The sequence below is a fragment of the Macaca nemestrina genome, chromosome 1, assembly GCF_043159975.1.
Source record: "Macaca nemestrina isolate mMacNem1 chromosome 1, mMacNem.hap1, whole genome shotgun sequence".
NCBI classification, from domain to species: domain Eukaryota; kingdom Metazoa; phylum Chordata; class Mammalia; order Primates; family Cercopithecidae; genus Macaca; species Macaca nemestrina.
In genome coordinates, this window is record NC_092125.1 from 116,497,209 (window position 1) to 116,519,038 (window position 21,830).

The 21,830-nt window shown below is 46.3% G+C and overlaps 1 protein-coding gene across 5 annotated transcripts in view; it reads left to right on the top strand.

Moving 5' to 3' along the window:
• The window catches only part of LOC105479117 (immunoglobulin superfamily member 3), a 93,812-nt gene that overhangs the window by 50,338 nt on the left and 21,644 nt on the right, over positions 1-21,830 (top strand). For 3 of the 5 annotated variants that reach the window (XM_011736932.3, XM_011736930.3, XM_011736931.2), the window contains exons 3-8: positions 1,203-1,580; positions 3,450-3,860; positions 9,323-9,712; positions 11,102-11,161; positions 13,632-14,033; positions 17,273-17,677. In XM_011736932.3, coding sequence (XP_011735234.2) covers positions 1,203-1,580; positions 3,450-3,860; positions 9,323-9,712; positions 11,102-11,161; positions 13,632-14,033; positions 17,273-17,677 — 2,046 coding nt within the window. The remainder of the gene's footprint in view (positions 1-1,202; positions 1,581-3,449; positions 3,861-9,322; positions 9,713-11,101; positions 11,162-13,631; positions 14,034-17,272; positions 17,678-21,830) is intronic. The other 2 variants (XM_011736935.3, XM_011736934.3) reach the window with 1 other exon arrangement.

A 21,830-nucleotide genomic window follows, 5' to 3' on the forward strand; every position in this document is an offset into this window, starting at 1 on the left:
CCCATCTTACAGATGAGAAAACTGAGGCTTAGAGAGGTTAAGTAGCTTATCCAAGATCACAGTTAATAAATGACAAAGCCAGCATCGGAACCCATGCTAGTCCTCTCCAAAGCCTTCTTCTTAGAAATCATTTGATAGATGAGGAGATCAAGGTCTGGAGAAGAAAAGCAACTTGTTTGAGATGACACAACCAGCTCTAATTGGTGGCAAAGCTGTGCCTAGAACTCACCTGCACTTTTCACAACCTGCAGTGCGTGACCTCTGCCGAAAGGGAGAGGCAGGGGTGTGCCCCCTCCCACCTTCTGAGTGACCCAGGCACAATCAGTGTTGAGTTGGCATGAAATGAGAAATTAAACTCACCATGCCACTTTAAGAAGAACATGGAGAAGGCAGGCAGAGTGACCTTGGAGAACGCTATCTCAGCCAGAAGGCAGGAGGTCAGCGGGGGAATCTGAGTGGGAAACTCAAGGGTAGCCTGACTGTCCTTGTCATAGGTTTAGCTGGGCACTGTCCCCTTTGTCAATTTGTGGGAGTCTGGGCATCAGGGATCTGCTTCAGCCCTTCACATTAGTATTTGGGCGTGCTCAGCTTAAAACGATAGCAGTCTGCAGGAGCTCAGCTCTGCCTCTGTTTATGGAGGGAAGAGAAACTAAGGAATGCTCCTTGGGAGTGGTATAGGGGAGCAGCCACATGGGAAAACGAAGGGTGTGGCACCAGAAAAAAGGTGCTCCCAGGACTCCCTCCCACCAGCGCTCGGACCAAGGAAGAAGCATTTAATTTCAACCAGATTTCTAGACGGTTGCTTTTATTTGTTTTCATCTGAATTTGTGCCAAGGATTCAACTTTTCCTGCTCGTTTTATTAAAAACTTTATAAACAGCATTAATAAATAGATATAAAACTGCCACATAAATGACAAATAGAGGGACTAAATGAAATTCCCAAGGGTCAGCTGTTGAATAAGTAACAAAAGCACATCTTGGCATGATCAAATTCCCATATATGCAAATTAGGGACCATGCTTTACCACAGAGTGTTTTAATTAATATTTATAAATCACAGAGCGCCTTTGAAAGGGCCAGTAAGCTATTTATATTATTATCATGTCACACAAATAACAAACCCTTTGGAGACTGCTGCCTACTTTGCATTTTGGTCTGAGAAGTGAGTGAGCATGTTGCCTGTGTTTTCTCTCCCTCGTAGGTGTGGTGTCAGCACAGCGGCAGGTCACCGTTCAGGAAGGACCCTTGTACCGCACGGAGGGCTCCCACATCACTATCTGGTGCAATGTGAGTGGCTACCAGGGACCTTCGGAGCAGAATTTCCAGTGGTCCATTTACCTGCCTTCATCTCCAGAGCGAGAGGTGCAGATCGTCAGCACCGTGGACTCTTCCTTCCCCTATGCCATCTACACCCAGCGCGTCCGCGGAGGGAAGATCTTCATAGAAAGAGTCCAGGGGAACTCAACCCTATTGCACATCACAGATCTTCAGGCCCGGGATGCCGGAGAGTATGAATGCCACACACCCAGCACTGATAAGCAATACTTTGGGAGTTACAGTGCAAAGATGAACCTAGTGGGTAAGGAGATGCTGTCTTCGCATGGCCCGCATCTGGCCTGACTCAGTTCTTTAGTAGTGTAATTTTGCTTTATGCCATGCATTTGACTTTAAAAAAGTCCCCAAAATCCCCACATATTTTAGGGGTCAACAGATAGCACAAGTAAACTAAATTTCTTTAGTTTACTAATAGGTGGTTGAGGGTGAAACTTTAAAAAGGTCTAATGCAGATGTTAAGAATTTCATAAGTTAACACTGTAACTGGTGAAAAGGATATGAAAATATAAGGCAAGATGTTTGTGGTTGATGATCTGAATGACAAGGAAGATGAGACGTATGACATCAGTTGGAAGAGAGGAGAAACCTCTCAGAAGGATAGGCCTTTGGGCAGCTCTGAGACCCACGGGGCACTGCTGAAGCAGGAAGCACATGTGGCTGTGGGTCCTTGCTCAGACCTCGTACATTGCAGGTCCTTTGGCTCCATGCGTAAGCACTATGAACTGGCTGTCTCCCTTGTTGCTCCTTAATGCTGAAGGAAACATGAAGAAGAGGGATGCAGGAGCTTCCAATGTGGGCAGCCCTGGTCATAGTGTTTGTCAGTGTCAAAGGGTTAACCATATCAAGGCTGTTCTGTTTTTCTGCCTATCTTAATTTCTAGTTTTTATTATCACAATTAAGCAATGGGTTTTCCTTTTTCTTTCTCTAACAAGTCTATGTCCCAGCAGGAGACCTTGTGTGTGTGTGTGTGTGTGTGTGTGTGTGTGTGTGTGTGTGTGTGTGATATGGAGTTTTGCTCTTGTTGCCCAGGCTGGAGTGCAATGGTGCAATCTTGGCTCACTGCAACCTCCACCTCTTGGGTTTAAGCAATTCTCCTGCTTCAGCCTCCCGAGTAGCTGGGATTACAGGCATGCACTACCACACTGAGCTAATTTTGTGTTTTTAGTAGAGACGGGGTTTCTCCATGTTGGTCAGGCTGGTCTTGAACTCCCGACCTCAGGTGATCCGCCTCCCTCAGCCTCCCAAAGTGTTGGGATTATAGGTGGGAGCCACCGCACTCGGCCGTTCCCAGCAGGAGACCTTTAAGACCCAATCCTTGGGTGAGAACAGGGAGAAAGCACATACTAGTTGTGACTAAGGTACTCTCATCAGACAAAGAGGTGGTGCTATTTAATCTCCAGAAAGATGCAAGCAAGGATCAGGGTATGATTCTGACCAAGAGATCACAGAGAAAATCTCTTCTCTTGCCGGAATCTCTCCAGACTGTGGCTTCCTTCCAGTGAGGACCCCTTGATGGATGAATTACGTGAAAATTAAACATACTAAAAATAGGGTATGATGATGATTTTTTTCTGCCAAAAATGGTTTTTTAAAAAAAATTGTCTTCCTGGGGCTGTACTGCTGAAGTAAGTTACAGAATTGGGATGTGGGAAGGAGAGAAAGGGGAAAATAAGGATGTTGTATAGAAATGTAAAACTAAAAGTTCCAGGAGGCATTTCCATTTGAGGATCAGTCAGAAGTGAAGTTAAAGTATCTCAAAGCAGTGCCAGAATGAACAACAAATGTTATTTGACCTGTGAGACAATTGTTTAAAGACAGTATTTTCAGGGAGTTCATTTATTATATAATATGAAATACACCCCATGTTTCATCCAAGTGTTATTAAAATACCAAACAGGTAGGTGTAAGCACCAAAATAATGCATTTCCAAATCCAAACAGAAAACTTTCTGTTTATGTGCATTTGGGGCTGTCTGTGACCTTGAATGGATGGTTCAAGGATGACTGTTAGAGATGCAGGGCAGTGACGCCTGCATGGAGTGGGAGCTTAGGCCCTGGGAGTCTCAGATTCTGTGGCTTTGTGACTGCACTCTCGGGACATTTCTGTGTTGCAGTGATCCCAGACTCCCTGCAGACCACTGCCATGCCCCAGACTCTGCACAGAGTGGAGCAGGACCCGCTGGAGCTCACTTGTGAGGTGACCTCGGAGACTGTTCAGCACAGCCACCTGTCTGTGGCCTGGCTCCGGCAGAAAGGTGGCGAGAAGCCCGTGGAGGTCATCTCCCTGAGCCGAGATTTCATGCTTCACTCCAGCAGCGAATATGCCCAGAGGCAGAGCCTGGGGGAGGTGCGGCTGGACAAGCTGGGGAGGACAACCTTCCGCCTCACCATCTTCCACCTGCAGCCTTCTGACCAGGGCGAGTTCTACTGCGAGGCTGCTGAGTGGATCCAGGATCCGGATGGGTCATGGTATGCTATGACCCGAAAGCGTTCCGAGGGAGCCGTGGTCAACGTCCAGCCAACTGGTCAGTCTCTCTGAGCCTCTTGTCCTGTCCTTTACCTGGTGGTGAAGGCTGTCAGATACTGGGAGGATGTGGAGACTCCTTCTTTGGGGGCCTCTACCAGGACAGCTGGTTTTCATGTGAAGTTAAAACTGATCTCCTGTGCAGCCGGAGGGAGCTGAGGGATGTGCAGGATGTCCTAAGACCTGAGTCACAGGCAGGTGCTGCACAGACTGAATCCTGCTTAGAGACATGCTTTCTCTGACCTACATGGTGTTTACACTTTTTTGAATTAGAAACTCATGTTAAAAATTGGGAGATTTCTGAGAAACTATTTGTATTTTAAAACTCTGGGTTTTCATTCCCATTAGCCACAGTTGCTGCCCCTTTTAATGATGTTGCTTTCCTCAGGTGCCCATCTGGTTTCATTTGCAGAAGACATTTGAGATAATGAGACTTCCATCCAAGGTCTAACATTATGAACTAGAGAAGTTTTGTCATAAATTATTATTTTTTATCTAGTAATAGTCTTTGGTGATATTTTGTAATTTCCAAAATACTTTATCACATATTACTTCACCATCTCCCAGACGTTCTGTGAGGTGAGTAGGTGGTAGTATTTCTATTTTGCAGGTGAGGATGCTGAATGCAGATTACTTTATGTTGGGGCTCAGGAGGAGTCATAGGGCATGTTGATAAGGCCAGTCTGAGAGTACCAGTTTCCACTCTAGATGTTTTCTTAAGGCCTGGAAGGGGTCCTGAGGAGGTTGTGTGATGTCTTTAGAGCTAAGGCAAAATGATGGTGGCATAGCCAGCTGAAACCCTAGGGCCCTGGCTCCTCTTGGTATCTCCTGTGGTCCCAGACTCTATCTCCCCAGGTTCCTGAGCCCACCAAGCTCCAGGCCAAAGCTGATGGCTGTCGCTGGCTGCCTCTGCTGGGCTGAGGGCAGGTTCTCACGTGGGCCTTCAGTTCCCCCAGCTTTGGTGGAGCGTGGCTGTTGTGCCATCACTAAGTTGCGATGAGTGGCTTGAAAGCCTTTCCTTGTGCGGTTGCTCACTTCTGGTGAGGACTGTGGTGGTTCTGGTGAGTGAGTGGAGGTGTGGCTTTTGGGAAATGAGCTGGGGAGTCCCAGTACAGGTGGGGTCCCTCTTCAGGACCTGTCTCTTGGACTCCCTGTCCCATTTGCTGCAGTCAGTTGTCTGGATCTTTGCATACTTTCTCTGCCATTCTAGAGTAATGCTCCAGACTCAGCTAACAGTACACATTTTGGGGCTTCATCCCAGAAGTCTTCATTTGGAGGCTCCTGGGATGGGACCTGGGAAGCTGGATTTCCGGCACACTTCCCAGGTAATTCTTCTGCTATCTACATTTTTTTCAAGCAAAGCTTCTAGGGCAGAAGCAATTCTCTGGACATCATTTTAATAAGTCATCTAATGTATGTGAGATCTTTTACCATAGGGGTTGGGTTCCCGGATGGGGAGCACTTTATCTGCTCTGTAGGACATTTAGCAGCTTGTGGATCTTTCAGTATTAAAAAATCTATCCAAGGGGCTTTACTTTATATTTATCCTTTCCCTTCCTGGATAGTTTTAAGATCAGCTTCAAAAGTTTGGGCCAAATTTTGAGTCTTAATGCTTTTAAATTAGGTTGCATCGGTTAATCTTCTTTATTTTAATCTTACCAATTTGGAATTAGAACTTTTTGAGTTTACCCTGAAAATGTATCTAGACTAAGCCAGCAGATGGAAAACTAAGTGCAAAAAAAAGTTGATGACTTCACTCTGCATTCCTGTGCTGCTTAGGTTCAGCAGTTGCATCTCCAACTCTACCCTTCTCTTAGTTCGTTTCAGTAAACGTGTAGTTAGTCTCCACAGCATTGAAGGTGTGGTGGTGATAGGCATTAGGGGCTTCAAAGATGACTAGCACTGGTCCTTGCACTTAGGCAGACCTGAGAACCAATGACCAAGTAGAATGTGCTAAGTGCATTGATAGCATTTGTATAGAGTGCTCTGGGAATACCGGAAATAGGAAGTGTTCTTGCAACCATAAGTTTTCTCTGAATGGGATGGTTGATAAGACAAATCCAGGAACGCCAATAAGTTTCTTGACTTGAACTGAGTCTGGAAGCTTAAGGAGTCAGCGGGAGGAGAAGCATAAAAGTACAAAAGTGTTTGATATGTTTGGCAAGCAGAAAGAAGTCAAGTATGACTAGTTCCGGATGTTGAGTTCTGGATGTGCGTGATGAGAAGAAAGGCAGCTGGAAGCCCCAAATGCTGTAGTGTAGAGCTGGGGCTTGACTCTGTGGGCCAAGAGTTTTCAAGCTGTTCTTGGAATCCTGGGAGCCCCTTAAAGGTGCCTAGGAGGTTAGACATGGGTGTGCGTGGGTGTTCATGTGCATTTGTGCACGCCCAGGAGTTCAGGGAGAAGGCATGAGAGGGCCTGGGTGGTCCCCCACTTGCTTCAACTGAATGTTTTCTATGTTGGGTGGCAAAAGATTTTATATGACTAAAAAGTCCCCTTCCTTTGTCCTCTTCTTAATAGTTTGAAAACCTCTGCTGCAGATGGTTGGAGAGGAGGTAGAGATTTTTAAGCAGGGAGTAACACAATCAGATCAGGGTTTCAGAAAGAAAAACCCATGGAGGCCACCTGGAGGTTGATTAAATCCATTGGGTCTGAAGTCAAGAGACCAGGTAGAAAAGAGCTAATAAGAGCTATGGCTAGGTCAGTGGGTGCCAGAGGCGAAAGAATAAAGAGCACAATGGAAGGAGGGGTCCAACTGGCTAGAAGCCCAGGGGCTGGGGCTGGGGCTCCGGGGGTTCCTTGAACTGTGGAAGGGAAGGAACAATAATGAGGACATGCGGGACCTTTGCATTTGTGGCAGCATTGGCTGTCTTTTGTGTTTGTAAATTCTAATGAAAGAGCCCATCCCTCAGGTAGACTCTGATAGAGATACTTAGTATGCGAAACACCCATGGAGTCCTCAGACATAGGGGTCTGGGGCTCAGAGACTGGGCCTGAGAGTGATCAGGGCCCCAGAAGAACCCATGGGGTAAAAATGGGACAGGGCCTGGGAGAACAGTAGCAGTAAGGTGATCAGAGAAGCAGGTGAGAGAGAGTGTGGAACAGAGTGGGCAGGCCAGCAAGAAGAGGAGCAGGAGGGAAGGTATCATGGAGCAGGCTCAGAGGCCTCAACCCACTTGAGGAAAGCCTTTGGTTGGGATGCGGGTAGGGAAAGGGTGGATCATTCGTGACATTTGCTGTCAGTGAAGCCTAATTTCAGTGAGTTGAAGTGGAAGGGGTATTGGAAAAAGCACAGGTCAGTTTCTAGAGATGTAATTGACTGGGCATAACCAAGGGCAGAAACGGGGGTGATGTACTGTAAATCTTGTGTCTTCAACCTGGGGACATGAAGATGTTGCCACAGCATGGGGGGATTCCCCTGAGATGAGAAGCGTCTTTGGCTGCTGAAAGAAGAAAGCCAGAGTTACAGCCAGGCTAACGTAGAGCAGTGGAAAGGTCTGAGGTCTAGGGTACCCCTTGCACAGCTCCAGTGGTGTTTATGTGGAACGAGTGCTTTTCTGTCATTGATGTCGGGTTATAAATAATTGGGTTGACCTGAGAGATAATATCCAGCAGATAACACGAGCACTGTCCCATACGGGTGTGTGCATCTAGGCAGATGGTGGCAGAGAGAAATGTGCTTCCTTCAATCCATGCCTCTTAAGACTTGTCCCTTGGGAGCTGGAAGCTGTGACAGCAGCTACTTCATTGGAGGGGAGGCCCTGGAGTTGATGAGGTGGTTTTCCCTGTCAGGAAGTTTGGCTGCTAGAGGAAGTGGTTAGGTCACTGGAAAAAAGGGGTGTTTGCAGCAGGACACCAGCCTATGTAGGAGGGGAGGGGCTGGAGAGCCTGAGGAGTGGGAGGGGTAAAACTGAGCTGGGGCTGGAAAAGAGGAATGTGGATGCCGCTCATGTGTGATTCCTACGTTTTCTTGGGAAACAGAATCCTCATCTGCTTGAAGAGCGCCTAGGACGGGATGAATGGGCAAGATCTTGAAGACAGTGGGAAAGGCTAGAAATGCCAGTCTAGGGAAGGCAGGCAAGGTCGGAGCTAATGACTCCACATGGAATTCAAACGTCTGTGCCATGGGATTTTGCCCCCTCAGTGTTCTTTTTAGAGGAACAGAGCTAGAACTGGGCGGTGGTCACAGCTCCAGTCTCTAACCCTTAACTCCGTTTTCTTCCCCCGACTTCTGCCCTGGGTGCCTATGAGATACGATAGCTATCTCATGAGATTAATAGCCACTGTACACTGGTACACAGGTTGTGGTGATGCTGTTAGTGGTGATGAGCCCCTCTTTGGTCACCCCCTCGTGCCTGGTTAAACACCCAGCTCAACAAAAATTAGCCGGATGTGGTGGGTACTCGGGAGGCTAAGGTGGGAGGATGGCTGGAGCCTGGGAAGTCGAGGCTGCAGTGAACCATGATCATGCCACTACACTCCAGCCTGGGCAACAGAGCGAGACCCTGTCATGATAAATAAGTAAATAAATAAACATTTAAAAATTAATAAATAAAAATTTAAAAAACACCTAGCTCTTTGGAGGTTGCTTGGGTTTGGTAATCATTTCACAGGCTGCTTGGCTTTCAGCGTAAGTAGGTACTTTCCCACTAAAGTACCTACTAAGTACTTACTAAGTGGGAAAGTACCTACTAAGGTTTAACCAGACGTGAGTACTTAGTAGGTACTTTCCCACTAAAGTAGGTACTTTCCTACTAAAGTAAAAGTACTTAGTAGGTACTTCGGTGGGAAAGTACCTACTACCACTGAAATCTGCCTGAAGATTTGGTCTGACAGGTGGTAAACTAGTGAACAGACATTTGTTTTCATTTTTTTCTGTGTAATTCTGTTAGGTTTTGTCATACTTACATCTTATTTCTAGTATTCACATGGCGGGGGCTAGAGAGGGAATTTTAATATAGTCATCCTTGAGCATTTGTTAGGATTGGGCCAGCACCTAGGCCGCTCTGTAGTTTTCTCCCACAGACCTCAGTGGGGTGAGTCTTACAATATCTGCTGAAAATGTTTATAATGCTGTTGCTTAAACAGAGTTCTGGGTGCATATATCAAGGCTATATCTTTGTAATCTACCATTCGAGTGATATTAGTAGCTTCTCACTGACCTGGGGGTCTCATCTAAGATATCTAAAGCTTCCGACTGATCCCCATTGGTCTTCACTGGGGTAACAGTTTGCTTAGACCGTCTGGGCTGAACTAGTTTTGAAATCTCTGTGATATTCAGAGGTTTCTCTAGGCCTCAGAGAACCTGGGTCTGAGTTATTTTTCTCACAAGCTAAGCACTGTGGTCCTCCCCGCGGTTAGTATTGTAAAGAAGAGGAAGGGTAGTGGGAATGTGCTGATGTGGTTTACTTGGCTGGGGCCCTCATTTACCCAGGATATGTCTCTTTTCTGACTTGTTCTCTCAGACAAAGAATTCACTGTTCGGCTGGAAACAGAGAAGCGGCTGCACACAGTGGGAGAGCCGGTGGAGTTCAGATGCATCCTGGAGGCTCAGAATGTCCCCGACCGTTACTTTGCTGTCTCCTGGGCCTTCAACAGCTCGCTCATCGCCACCATGGGCCCTAACGCTGTGCCTGTCCTCAACAGTGAATTTGCTCACCGGGAAGCCAGGGGACAGCTTAAAGTGGCCAAAGAGAGCGACAGTGTCTTTGTGCTGAAGATCTACCACCTCCGCCAGGAAGATAGCGGGAAATACAACTGCCGGGTGACTGAGCGAGAGAAAACCGTGACCGGGGAATTCATTGACAAGGAGAGCAAGCGTCCCAAGAACATCCCCATCATAGTCCTCCCCCTTAGTAAGTAGAGAGATGTGCTGCGTTCTTCTCCTTTGGCTCAGCATGATTTAGGAGAGGTAGGGGAAAGAGAATAGCATGGGGAGGGTGAGGGGAGGGCAGGTGTAAGGAACCCTTGAGGTAATGCAGAGCTGGGGGAAAACCGTTGAGCCTCTCTTCCCTGTGAAGCCCACCTGCCTACAGTTAGCAGGCTCCCCATAGCAGAGGATCAGGATCAGGGGTGTGTTGGCAGGCCAGGGCTGGGCATAGGCCTATCTGAGTGCTAGCAGCCCTGTGCATACACAAGCAGTGCCAGCTCAGCTTGGAGGGAAACCAGGAATCCCAGAAAACTGTTTGCTCCTGTGTGGGAATCAAGTCCCAGAAGAAGTAGGTAGATGCCTGCCTTGAAATCTCACTTAAGGAGAATTGATCTTTTATGGGAGGATTTTAAATCATAAAGTATATTATTAAGAATTTGCCATCTGGGTTTTTCAGGTATAAAGGCTGGCATTTCCCTAAATGGCTCTTCCCTGTTGAAATTGCATTTCTAAACGTCAGTGGGTGGGACCTCTCACATCTTCCTGGAGCATAGCCTTTTAAGCTTAGCTGATTTCTGAGGCTGCCTCAGTGGGCTCCCAGCTTCCATGTAGACTGGCCTTGTGTGGGTGGGTAGGGGCCATTGCTAGGGATTCCAGAAACTACTGATGTTTGCTTGTGTTGTGTTTAAACATTCATATTATCAAGATATTCTTATTAATCTCATTCTCCCATAGTTATGTTTTTAGTAAAAAGAATAAAAACTTATAATGCTCTGATTTTAAACAAATGGTAAAGTTTTAAGACTAACCTTTAACCTTTTCTCAGCTGCTCAAACTATTCTTTCTCTAAGCCTTGTAATAATTTCCTTTACATTTTTGTTTATATGTTTTAATATTGAAAAGATTTCTCTTCAAGTGTGAAGTAAAAAGTAGCCACAGGGGTCATCTTGTCCTCTTGCCACTCTGTTCTTCTTTTCTCATCAACTGGATTGTTTTCTTTTATGCTTATTATTATTTTGTTAAAAACCATACACATACATGTCTAATTATCTTGAAATTCTTTTGTTTCTTAGCCTTTCCCCCCACTGCAATGCCTAGCATGGTGCTTTGCATAGAGTAGGTGCTCGCTGAATACTGTACAATTGAAATTATTGAATTGAATGCCCACTGTCTTTACTATTTTCCTGTCAGTCTGTGCTTGCCTTAACCACGGACTCTCTACTTTTAAATCTGCAACTAATTCCTCATTGTTTTCTAAGGATCAAGTGAAGGGCAGCCACGCTGTTTACTTCCTATATTTTTTGTACTAAGATTTCCCCCAACCCCTTCTAAGAACTTGTTTGATGATCTGTGGCCTGCTATATTGCTTTTCCAGCAGATAACTGGGTAGTTAAAGTCCCCCAGCACCACCAGATCCTGTCCCAAGGCCACTTGGGTAAGTCTACCGAAGAACAACAACAATCACATCGGTAATGGTGATAATGCCTTGGATTTTAATGGCGCTTTTCCTCCAAAGAGACCAAAGTGCTTCTGCATATATCATCTCCTTCTCCGCTCCCACCTCTTAAATCCTTGTAGAGGCCAATATGATATCCGCCTAATGAATGAAGAAATCAGAGCACCACACAGGAAGTGACAGAGCTGATTGTTCAATTAGTGGTTGAGCTTGCATTGCATTAGGAAATATTTGCTTCTAACTCCAAACCCACCGCCCTGCGCTTAGCCTGTGCTACACCATCAACCTCCTGATTTGAAATTTCATTTGTGAACGTGTACTCAGTTTTTCATTAGTTCTGTCCTAGTTTTCACTTAATCCAGAGAGTTTAAAATTGTCGGCTGCCTTGTCTCAGGCCTGGAAATCCCCGTAAATAGTGTTAGTGGGTAGTGAGGCACTAGGTCTGTAGTTGCCTTTGCCTCAGCTGCTATAATAAAATAACATTTCTTCTTGTAGCCCCACATGCTAACTATGTGGGTTTTCCAGGCTTGCTCAAGCAACAGAGCACCACCAAACAGTAGCCCTTACAATAAATGAGCCAGGACGTGCATAAGCGTCCACTGGGATGACAGTAGTGGATGGGAGTGAGGTCCTACAAGTCATTCTTCTGCTTAAGACAAGTGAAAGAATTTTCTTCCTTGATGCTGAAGTTGCCCTTTTAATCCCTTATTTTGAATTGATAACAGTGGGGATGAGTCTTTAATCTAAAGAGGAATATTGTTGTTATTAATGATGAGGAAAAATAATTACCTCATCTAATCCTCTCAATGTCATGCCCTAAGAAGTAGGCACTATTAGTATCTCCATTTTGCACATTGGAAATGAGAGCTTTGGTAGGTTAAGGAAGAACCACAGGATTACAGAGTTAGGAAGTTTCCAAATCCATCCTCTTCACCATTAGTGCTATACATGGTGACGGTTCAGGAGCCTGATCATCTCTGTGAATCGTCCTGGTATGACTCCTGGGGGAGGTTGCCCTCCTGGGAAAATTGCTATTCCCTGCCCTATCCACACCTTTTATTTTTCACATAAAACAAGCAAATCCAGAATGGGTAGCAGGCATCCTCGATATAATAAGAGCTACATGCTGAGTCTCTGTGCTCGTCTTTGTTTCGGCCTGTTGGGGAAATAAAGGAGAGAAAAGCTTTGATTCAAATGCATTGTTATGTGTATGTGTGTGTTTTCTCTTGGTAATTGGGTGTGCCTCTTAAAATCTGGGATTTGATTTAATTAATTGGTTTAAAATTATTGCATGTATTTCATGTGGGTGGTACCCAAAAATTGGAGCCAAATTAGTTACTTTGTGTTCTTTAATACTTACGGGCCTTCTGAATTCCATATAGATAATTATACAAAATACTATATGCATAATTAAAACAATTAGGCTCTCTGTGATGGTTATAAAAACAAAGAGTTATGGGGAATAGTAAAATTAATCATGATCATGATGACCAGTTTATGAAAACCTACTGTGTGTTAGGTGAATCTACGTGTCATCTCATTTACTTTGTAATATTTAAAGAATTCTACAATTAAAGGTAGCTCTCTGTCTTACAGAAGAAGAGGCTGAGGCATGTCGAGTTTAAATAACTCGATTGAGTGAATTCAGATAGTTAAGTGAGCAGCAGAGGCTAGATGAGACAGGGAAGGGAGTGGAATCCTTATCCCAAACTTTTGATTTGCAGAATGTTTCTAGACAGAGAGCAAAGGAGCCCCAGGGTTGACTAGACAGGCGGGAGAGTGGTGGATGACGAGCTGCTGGCTTTGTTTTATTCCTGTGTGTTAATGAAAGAATGAAAGCCCGCTCCTCACGCACTCTGCAAAACTAGACCATCTGTGCTCCCTTATTGCCCACACTTAAGCACACGTTATCGTCCAAATACTTCCTATCGGGTTTTTTTTTTTTTTTTTCCTATTTACTAAATTGTCCTGAAGGACTCAAATGGCACATTATGAGTGTTCAGCTTTTATTTGACTGCTGGAGTACCGAATGGTAGGAAGAGTGAAGTGAAGTAGGATTTTGGAGTTACTCGTCTTGCTGAAAATTCAACTTGAAAAACCTGGAACTCCAGCTGAATAGATTACCCGATAAATTGTTTTATGCCCTGAACATCATGCCACTATGTTGTATTTCTTAGGTTCTTATTCAGTCTCAGGTCTTAGAACCTTGTTATCCCAGTCCTCTGCACACGGCAAAGAACATCCTAGATGATCAGATCTAAAATCCCAGGGAGCGACGCCCAGAGCCAGCCAGGGCTTGCAGCAGCTAGTGTCCGAGTGTTTTTGACCCTCCGAGGCTCACCGTACCTGAATGTGATTCCATTTGCACCCCTCCTCCTGTTTCCTCTGTGGGGAGGGCGCCGTGGAGACCATTAAAGCCTCCAGTGTGTTTCTCTCTCCCTCTTCCTAGAGAGCAGCATCTCCGTGGAGGTGGCCAGCAATGCCAGCGTCATCCTTGAGGGCGAGGACCTGCACTTCTCCTGCAGCGTCCGCACGGCAGGCAGGCCGCAGGGTCGCTTCTCTGTCATCTGGCAGCTCGTGGACAGGCAGAACCGCCGCAGCAATATCATGTGGCTAGACCGGGATGGCACCGTGCAGCCAGGCTCGTCCTACTGGGAGCGCAGCAGCTTTGGGGGCATCCAGATGGAGCAGGTGCAGCCCAACTCGTTCAGCCTGGGCATCTTCAACAGCAGGAAGGAGGACGAGGGCCAGTATGAATGCCACGTGACTGAATGGGTGCGGGCGGTGGATGGCGAGTGGCAGATTGTTGGGGAGCGCCGGGCCAGCACTCCCATCTCCATCACAGCTCTTGGTGAGTGAGCGGTGGGACTGGCGGTGGGTCTGGCATGGAGACTGCTTCAGTGTCAAACACCTTATCCTGACTTTTGTCAGAGTTCTAGCAGGAAACTGTGGCCAGTCTTTCACATATAGAGGTTAAAGTACTTTCCTTTATGTCTATTTTGTTTCTTATAAGAGTTTAATTAATTAAGATGGTGCTAGCAGGGTCTAAGGGACCCACAGTGGATGATGGGCTCCTGAGGGATAGCAATAGCTGGGAGCTGTGACTACTCCTAGTCTGGCTGGGAGGGAGTGATGTTATCAGAAGTCTATCCAGGTTAGGGAACCCACCCAACCAAAGTGGTGGCCCCAGGTAGAGGAACGTGGCCACTGCCATCCTGGCCTTCAAGAGAGCAGAGGGACTGAGCACTGTGTGGCACGTCTTTCCTGCCCTGCTGCCCAGGGGCCAGCCTTCCTGAAAGTGAGCAGAGAAGGGTACAGAATCACCTGTTGGCATTTATTTAGCATTTACTATGTTCCTGGCTGATCCTTAACACTTAAACTTAGTTGTCCCATTGAATCCCCACCTAGCCAAGTGACAGACACTTTCATTTTATGGAGGAAACTGAGACCGAGACACGTTAAATACTTTGCCTAAGCCTACAAGTTTCTACTACTCAGTGGGGTCCATACCTAACAAAGCTATTCCCTCATTAGCATGGAATGAAAAGATACCTTGAGATTTGCTAAAACCAAAGAAGATTAGATTTGCTTCTCATAGGGTAAAGAGGCTTCTATCAACATTTACCTGCCTGGATAGAATCAGTATATTAAATTTTAAACGACCAGTCTGTGGCTTTGCTGGGAAAGAAACTTGTTATGTGACATCGGTTGTCCTCAGCAACGTTATGTCCCACTCCCTGGGACTGTGTCACCGCTTTCCTTGCAGGTAGGGATGGTGGTGCTTTTGGATACTCCCAGTAAAGATGGCAGCCCCAAGTGGTTTTTGTTGTTAACAGAGTCCTCCATTTTCTTACCCCTCTGAGATTAGAATTACATTTATTTTCTAAAGCTTAGTCCTAAAGATTGACCTGCTTTTTGCAGTAATTATACAGCTCAGATTTCTGTCTTAGAAACTTCTTCCAGTGATTGTGTTTCCTGATTAGCTCAGTTCCTGTGTCCATACTCAGCACTGTGTGGACCCAGTGAAGTGGAACTTGGGGGGCAACTTTTGGATGTCCAGTACTGGTAGTTTTTTGTTTTTTGTTTTTTTTTTACCATCCTGGAAGGTTAGGAATGTCTGATGAGTGATTCGAGTTATGAGGATTGTTTCTCTAGAAGTAATTTATGGTATCAGGTTATCCCCTGAGTTTTTTCTTACTCACCATATATCTGGTGGTTCTTACAGCCAGGGGCACTGAGAGGCTCTGCCCTGGGATCCGGAGGCCATCACTGTTCACCTGATCTCCACCACTGAGATACCTCTGGCTAGTGCCATAATCAGGTGGCCCAAAGGACTGAACAAGGAAGAATGGGAGGGCACTCTGGACTAATTAAGGTTGTCTTTTCAGTCTAAAGTTAACAATGACACACATGAATTTTCCTATCAGTATAATTAGATGTGGGTCCCAAATGTACAACGGGCCATTATGACTGTTCAGTTAGAGCAGCTTGGGTGCTCTGTGGCCATGGCATGTGCCCGTGTCAGGACTAGACAGTGTCATTTACTTGGAGAAGCACTCTCCCCTTCAGGTGTGAAGGCAGGAGCACCTGCTGCGGGTCCTGTCCCTGAGGTTCTGTCCTGCACCACTCTCATGCAACACCTACTACACACAGGTCCACAGTAACCATCACAGGTGCTTCATGTTTAAGGATGGGCCTCTGTGTCATAAAGTTTTTTAAAGGGTATATAGAGATAGCTTATGAAATCCAAATTGAAGGTCCAGAGTTTTCAGCAAATTGTACCTATTTGCCAACTGAACCTCACCATAGAAAGCCAAAAGATTCATCCTGTGGCCAGTCTTTCACATACAGAGTTTAAAGTACTTTTTTTTAATTTCTATTTTATTTTTTAACAAAATACTTGACAAAATATATCTCATGTGCCAGGCACTATTTGAAATATTTTACAAACACTGATTTATTTAATCTTCACAGGGACTCATTTTACAGATGGGAAAACAGAGGCAGAGAGAAGTTAAGTAACTTGTTTAATGGAAGTTATCAAAGCCTTGGCTGCTGGCTTCAGAGTCTAGGCCTTTAACCCCTGTGTTATGCTTTCCGTGGGTAGAGCAGCCTGAAAAGGCCCCTGGAATCAGTTACATGTGGTTGGAGACTGACTATGTCATTGACTTACTAAGTGCTTGATATTGGGCAATCTATCTAACCTCTCTCTGCATCAGTTTCTACATCTGCAGGAAGAGATGATGAGCCTGCCTGTTCCACAGGGTTGTTTTGGGGATTCAGTGAAGCATGATGAGAGCAAAGCAGCTGGCACCATGCTCACACCTAGATAGTGCTCAATACATACTGGCTACTGTTAGCTTTATGATTGTGATCAATGTATGAATATTAAGCGGTATTTCCAGGCTGAAGGAACTCTGAGGTACTCATATCGAGGAGTCAGTGTTAGGGCTTAGCAGTGCTGCCCATTCAATAAGGAATATTGAGAGACTCACAGCGGCTGAGACTGCAGAACCCTGCATTTAGGACAATTGTCCCACCCCACTGGAGGTCCCCACCTGCTTTGTTCTTGGATTTCATGAGGGACGCGGGAGAGGGACTGGAGGCCAGTTCCATCTGCTTCCCTTCTCAGCACCAGTGCGCTCGGGGACCGGGAAAAGAGGTGTTGGGGCTGTGTGGTTGTGTTTACCTCCTATGCAATGGAGGAAATTGGCTTTGGGCTTTTCTTTTCCTGTCTTCTCATGGAATCTCAAGACTTCTGGGAGCGACCCTGCCTACATGCAGTCAGTCCCCGAGAGGACTGTGGTGTCTAATTCCAGGGGAGGAGCAAATGCACAAGGATCTCATTGGGAAGGGTTAGGCTAGTGCTGCTCAGGGGGAACTGTGGTGGGCCTCTCTGTGGAGTCTTGGAAACTCTTGGACTGGGCCTCAGCAGGATACTAAAAGCAACACTAGCCTGAGAGTTCAAAAGGGGCCCCGAGAGCCTCTGCTCCACTTTGCTTGCTTTGCCAGCTGCCCCATTGCTGATGTCACGCTGCCCTGAGAAAGCCACGGGCCTCCTCTGGTTGAATCTCTCTGCTCTCTCTCCAGAAATGGGCTTTGCAGTCACAGCCATCTCCCGGACACCGGGAGTGACGTACAGCGACTCCTTTGACTTGCAGTGTATCATCAAACCCCACTACCCTGCCCGGGTTCCCGTGTCGGTGACGTGGCGGTTCCAGCCGGTGGGCACGGTGGAGTTCCATGACTTGGTGACCTTCACCCGGGACGGAGGGGTCCAGTGGGGGGACAGGTCCTCCAGCTTCCGAACCCGAACTGCCATCGAGAAGGCCGAGTCCAGCAACAACGTCCGCCTAAGCATCAGCCGAGCCAGTGACACGGAAGCGGGCAAGTACCAGTGTGTGGCGGAGCTGTGGCGGAAGAACTACAACAACACCTGGACACGGCTGGCGGAGAGGACCTCCAACCTGCTGGAGATCAGGGTGCTGCAGCCAGGTGAGCGCTGCGGACCTGGGGGCTGTGTGTCCATGCTGCCTGAGCAGATGTGAGGGGAAAGGAAAGGTGTGCATGGAGCCCTTAGCATCACTTCCCCCTTTCCCAGCTCTTCATTGAGAGACACTGCAAATCAATAAGAAGTTTTAAGAATCATGCAGTGGACACTTGTATTCCCTTTCCTTGATAGCCAGTTGTCTGACAGCATTTGTTTTCTTCCTCTGTGTGTGTGTATTTTGTTGTTTTTGAGCCATTGGAGGGAAAGGTGTGGACATTGGGATACTTCCCCTGAGTACTTCAACATGTAACTCCTAAGAACCTACCCACACACTGCACCATTATCGCATGCTTGGGGTTTTACGTTAGTGTACTGCTATCACCTACATTTCCCCAGTTGTCCCAATCATGCCTTTTAGAGTTACTTTCCCTTTCAAATCAGGATCCAATCAGGGATCACACATCACATTTGTTATCCTGTCTCTTTAGACTCCTTTAATCTAGAACAGTTCCCTAACCCGTGTGTGTGTGTGAAGACATGCACATTTGTGAAATGCACAGGCCAATTGCTTTAAAGAAAGCCCTTTTCTTAACCTCATCTCCTGTAATCCTCATACAACGATGTGGAAGTGGTATCATTGCCTCCTGTTCACAGGCAAGGAAATTCTGAGTAAAGAGGGAGGGTAATGGGCACCTATTGAGCATCTGCTTTATACGAGGCGCTGAAGGTCAATTACTTTATTAGAATTGCACAACCATCCCAGGAAAGATTTAAGTGACTAGCCTAAGGTCATGTAACCAGTGAATGGTGGAGCCAGGATCTGAACCCTGGTTGAGTTTCTCCCACAATGTTGCCTGCACCCAGGCCCCGTCCAGTTGTATGGGCCCTGAATTTGAGCTCCTTTCTCTATGGAGGCTGAGTCTGTCTAAAAGCAGATCATAAGGATGCATCAATTTGGGGAGCATTAGTCAGTGGGGATTTCTGCAAACACTCTCACCTTCATCAGGCTCTTCTGCTGACATGTGGGAGGAGTTAAGTACCTGTAGCTCTTATGGTTTTCCTCTGTCTGTCCTTGTCTCCTGCCAGGTTAGAAGCTGGTGGAGGGTGGAGCCCGGGCGGTAGGCTCCTATGTTCCTTCCCTTGCCCAGCCCATGCCTCGGCTAGAACAGGCACCTGTGCAGGCAAGGGTGAGGGTTTGACTTTGCAAAGATGGCTGGAACGCCTTGCCAAAAGGATTTTTCTGCCCACTGACAGCCACGGTTAGTGCCAGACCTGGTCTGCTAGACTACTTCAGGTAGCCAAGTGTTGTTTTCAGCAATGTGAGGTTAAATAATGGTCACCTTTGGGTTTCTCCTTCACCTCGTCTAACCCCATAACGGAGTTCTGTTCTGTACCAGATTTGGAACAAGTGAGTGGTATAAATGATGAGACTGTTCCCTTGGCCAGTGAGAGCCTAAACTTGGGGACGCTTGGGGAAGAGGCTGTTTTGCTTAAGTGGATTTTCAGGTTAATGGAAGGTTAAGCAGAGACGCCATTTTATGTGAACCCTTGTTGTGGAAAATGTCGAGGTACCCACTTGCCTGCATGATTGAGTGGTACATTAGGATTGTAATTGCACCTTTTTTTTGGTCCCCTCTGGCTCTTAGGGTCAGTTTTCTGAGCAGTAGTGCCCGTCACATGGTTCTGCAGCTGTAGAAGGTAGAGGAGATGCTGACCCCAAGACCTTGTCTGACATTGCCTTTTTGAATACATCCCGCGTATTTGCCTGTTTCTGGTACTACTTGGTATCTAAGACTGGAGTGCCTAAGGGAAGAATCCAGAATTAATTCATTGAAGGTTCTAATTATTTAATTTATGGTGTTACTAAAGGCACACAGGAAAAAATATGTATGAAGTACCTTTTGGATGCCAGGTTTGTGCCTAGTGCTTTACTCATGTTTTTTTTTTTAAATTTATCCCACAACCTAATAACACAGGTGTTTGTATCTCTATTTTGCTAATGAGGAAACCAAGACTTAAAGTGGTTGGGAATCTTGATGGAGGCAAGCCAGCTGGTTAAGTGGCAAAACAGATTTGAACTGAGATTGGAGCCCAGGTCTCTCTGACTTCTGTAGAGCAAACGTTTTCCTTTATACCATAATTGCCTCCTGGGTAGATAAAGTAGCTGGAGGGTTGGGAGTCCCTGGATCTGCTCTGAGGACATCTTTCGGGTGTCTTGAGTTGGTTTCTGTTGTGTTTTCACTGTAAAGTGAGAATGAACAGTGGTTGGCAGAGGGGACTTAGGAGTATCACTGTACTTGGGCTGTTATGAGGCCTTTACTTAAAGGTGCACAGTAATATACTTTTATGGCCCTTTGGAGGCTAGGAAGAGCAAAGGTGGGTGCTTGAGGCCGTGCAGGACTCCCAGAGGGCGGCTGAGGCACCAGGAGAGTGCATCCCCTTAAGTGTTACTGTCTCTCCTCTGTTAAATATTTATGTGTTTAGTACTTAATATTTTCCAGAGAGCTTCATATGAGTTTTTACTCTTTTTCCTATAAACTTTGGTGCTGGTGCATTCATTTTGGGGAAATAGAAGTGGAAAAATACATGAGAGCTGACTGTGTGCTGGGGACTATTGGACACTTGGTGTATATTATCTCACTTTAATCTTCACTGCAACCCTGGGAGGAACATATTGCTTTCCCATTTTACAAATGAAGTAACAGAGGCTCTGAGAGGTTCTCACTTGCTCAAATTAAACACCTAGTGAGTAGGGGGGGAAGTTGGGATTTGAATCCAGGTGTGCCTTGTTAAAAAGTAATTGAGATAGGGAGACTTTGACCTTTTTAAAGGCTGTGTAATCAGAGATTACTCTTTCTGCATTCAGTTAATGGTGTCCTTCACAGAAGAATTTTCTCCTTGTAGATTGATGATGTGGCGGAGTTATGGCACTAGTGTTACTGGTAGTAACAACAGTAGCAGCTAATATTCACTGAGCATTTCTTGTAAACCAGTGTGAATGCTTTACACATAATAACTTAGTTCCTCCTTCCTTAATCCATGCAGTGCTGTGAGGGGGACCGTTTTACCCAGCTTCACGGATGAGGACACTGACACAGAAGTTACATAAATTGCCCAGTGTGCCATAGTAAGTGGCAGAGCCAGGATTCAAGTCCAGACAGGCAGTCTGGCTCCAGAGTCCAAGTTCCTAATTTTATTATTGTATGTTCTGGACAAGTGTTTTTCTTCTCAAGAATCCTCTTTGGTACCGTATACTTGTATTTAATGTTTCCTCTCTCTGGTTAACCACCCCTGATTTCCTAATCCCCTTTAGCAAATCCTTAAATTTGTTTTTTTGGAAGTTGGGGTCATAAGACACTCGTGGAGGTTCCTCAAGACAGTTTGCTGATGGTGTAAAAGTTTTATCTTGTGCCTCTTTTAACTCCTGATTCTTCCAGCTTCTGCCACAAGGTGGCTCTAAGACTTGGGGATACTAGAGCTCAGAACCAGCGCTGTCCTCTCTTCCTTTGCTCTCCCTGCATACCTTGCCCCTCAAAACATAGATTCTTAGCCCTGCTCTGGTGTCTTCCATAGAAATGTCCCCTGCTACCCCTGTTTTAAAGAGTATTGTGTTGAATATTCTTTTTTTTTTTTTTGAGACAGAGTCTCGCTCTGTCGCCCAGGCTGGAGTGCAGTGGCCGGATCTCAGCTCACTGCAAGCTCCGCCTCCCGGGTTCACACCGCCATTCTCCTGCCTCAGCCTCCCGAGTAGCTGGGACTACAGGCGCCCGCCACCTCGCCCGGCTAGTTTTTTGTATTTTTTAGTAGAGACGGGGTTTCACCGTGTTAGCCAGGATGGTCTCGAACTCCTGACCTCGTGATCCGCCCGTCTCGGCCTCCCAAAGTGCTGGGATTACAGGCTTGAGCCACCGCGCCCGGCCGTGTTGAATATTCTTATTCCGTCGGAATGAAATAGGAATCCAGGGACTGTTGACTCACGCTGGTCCATTTACCATCAGCCTTCCACTGCTGTGAGATCACTTATCGCAGCAATCTACTTTGTGGTCTGTGCCCCAGACTCGTCCCTGCTGGAGCCACCTGCTAATCCTGCCCCCGTATCAGTATTCATCAGAATCTCTGGTTGGATGGCACAGTTGACTTGTTGTGGATGTGTTATTT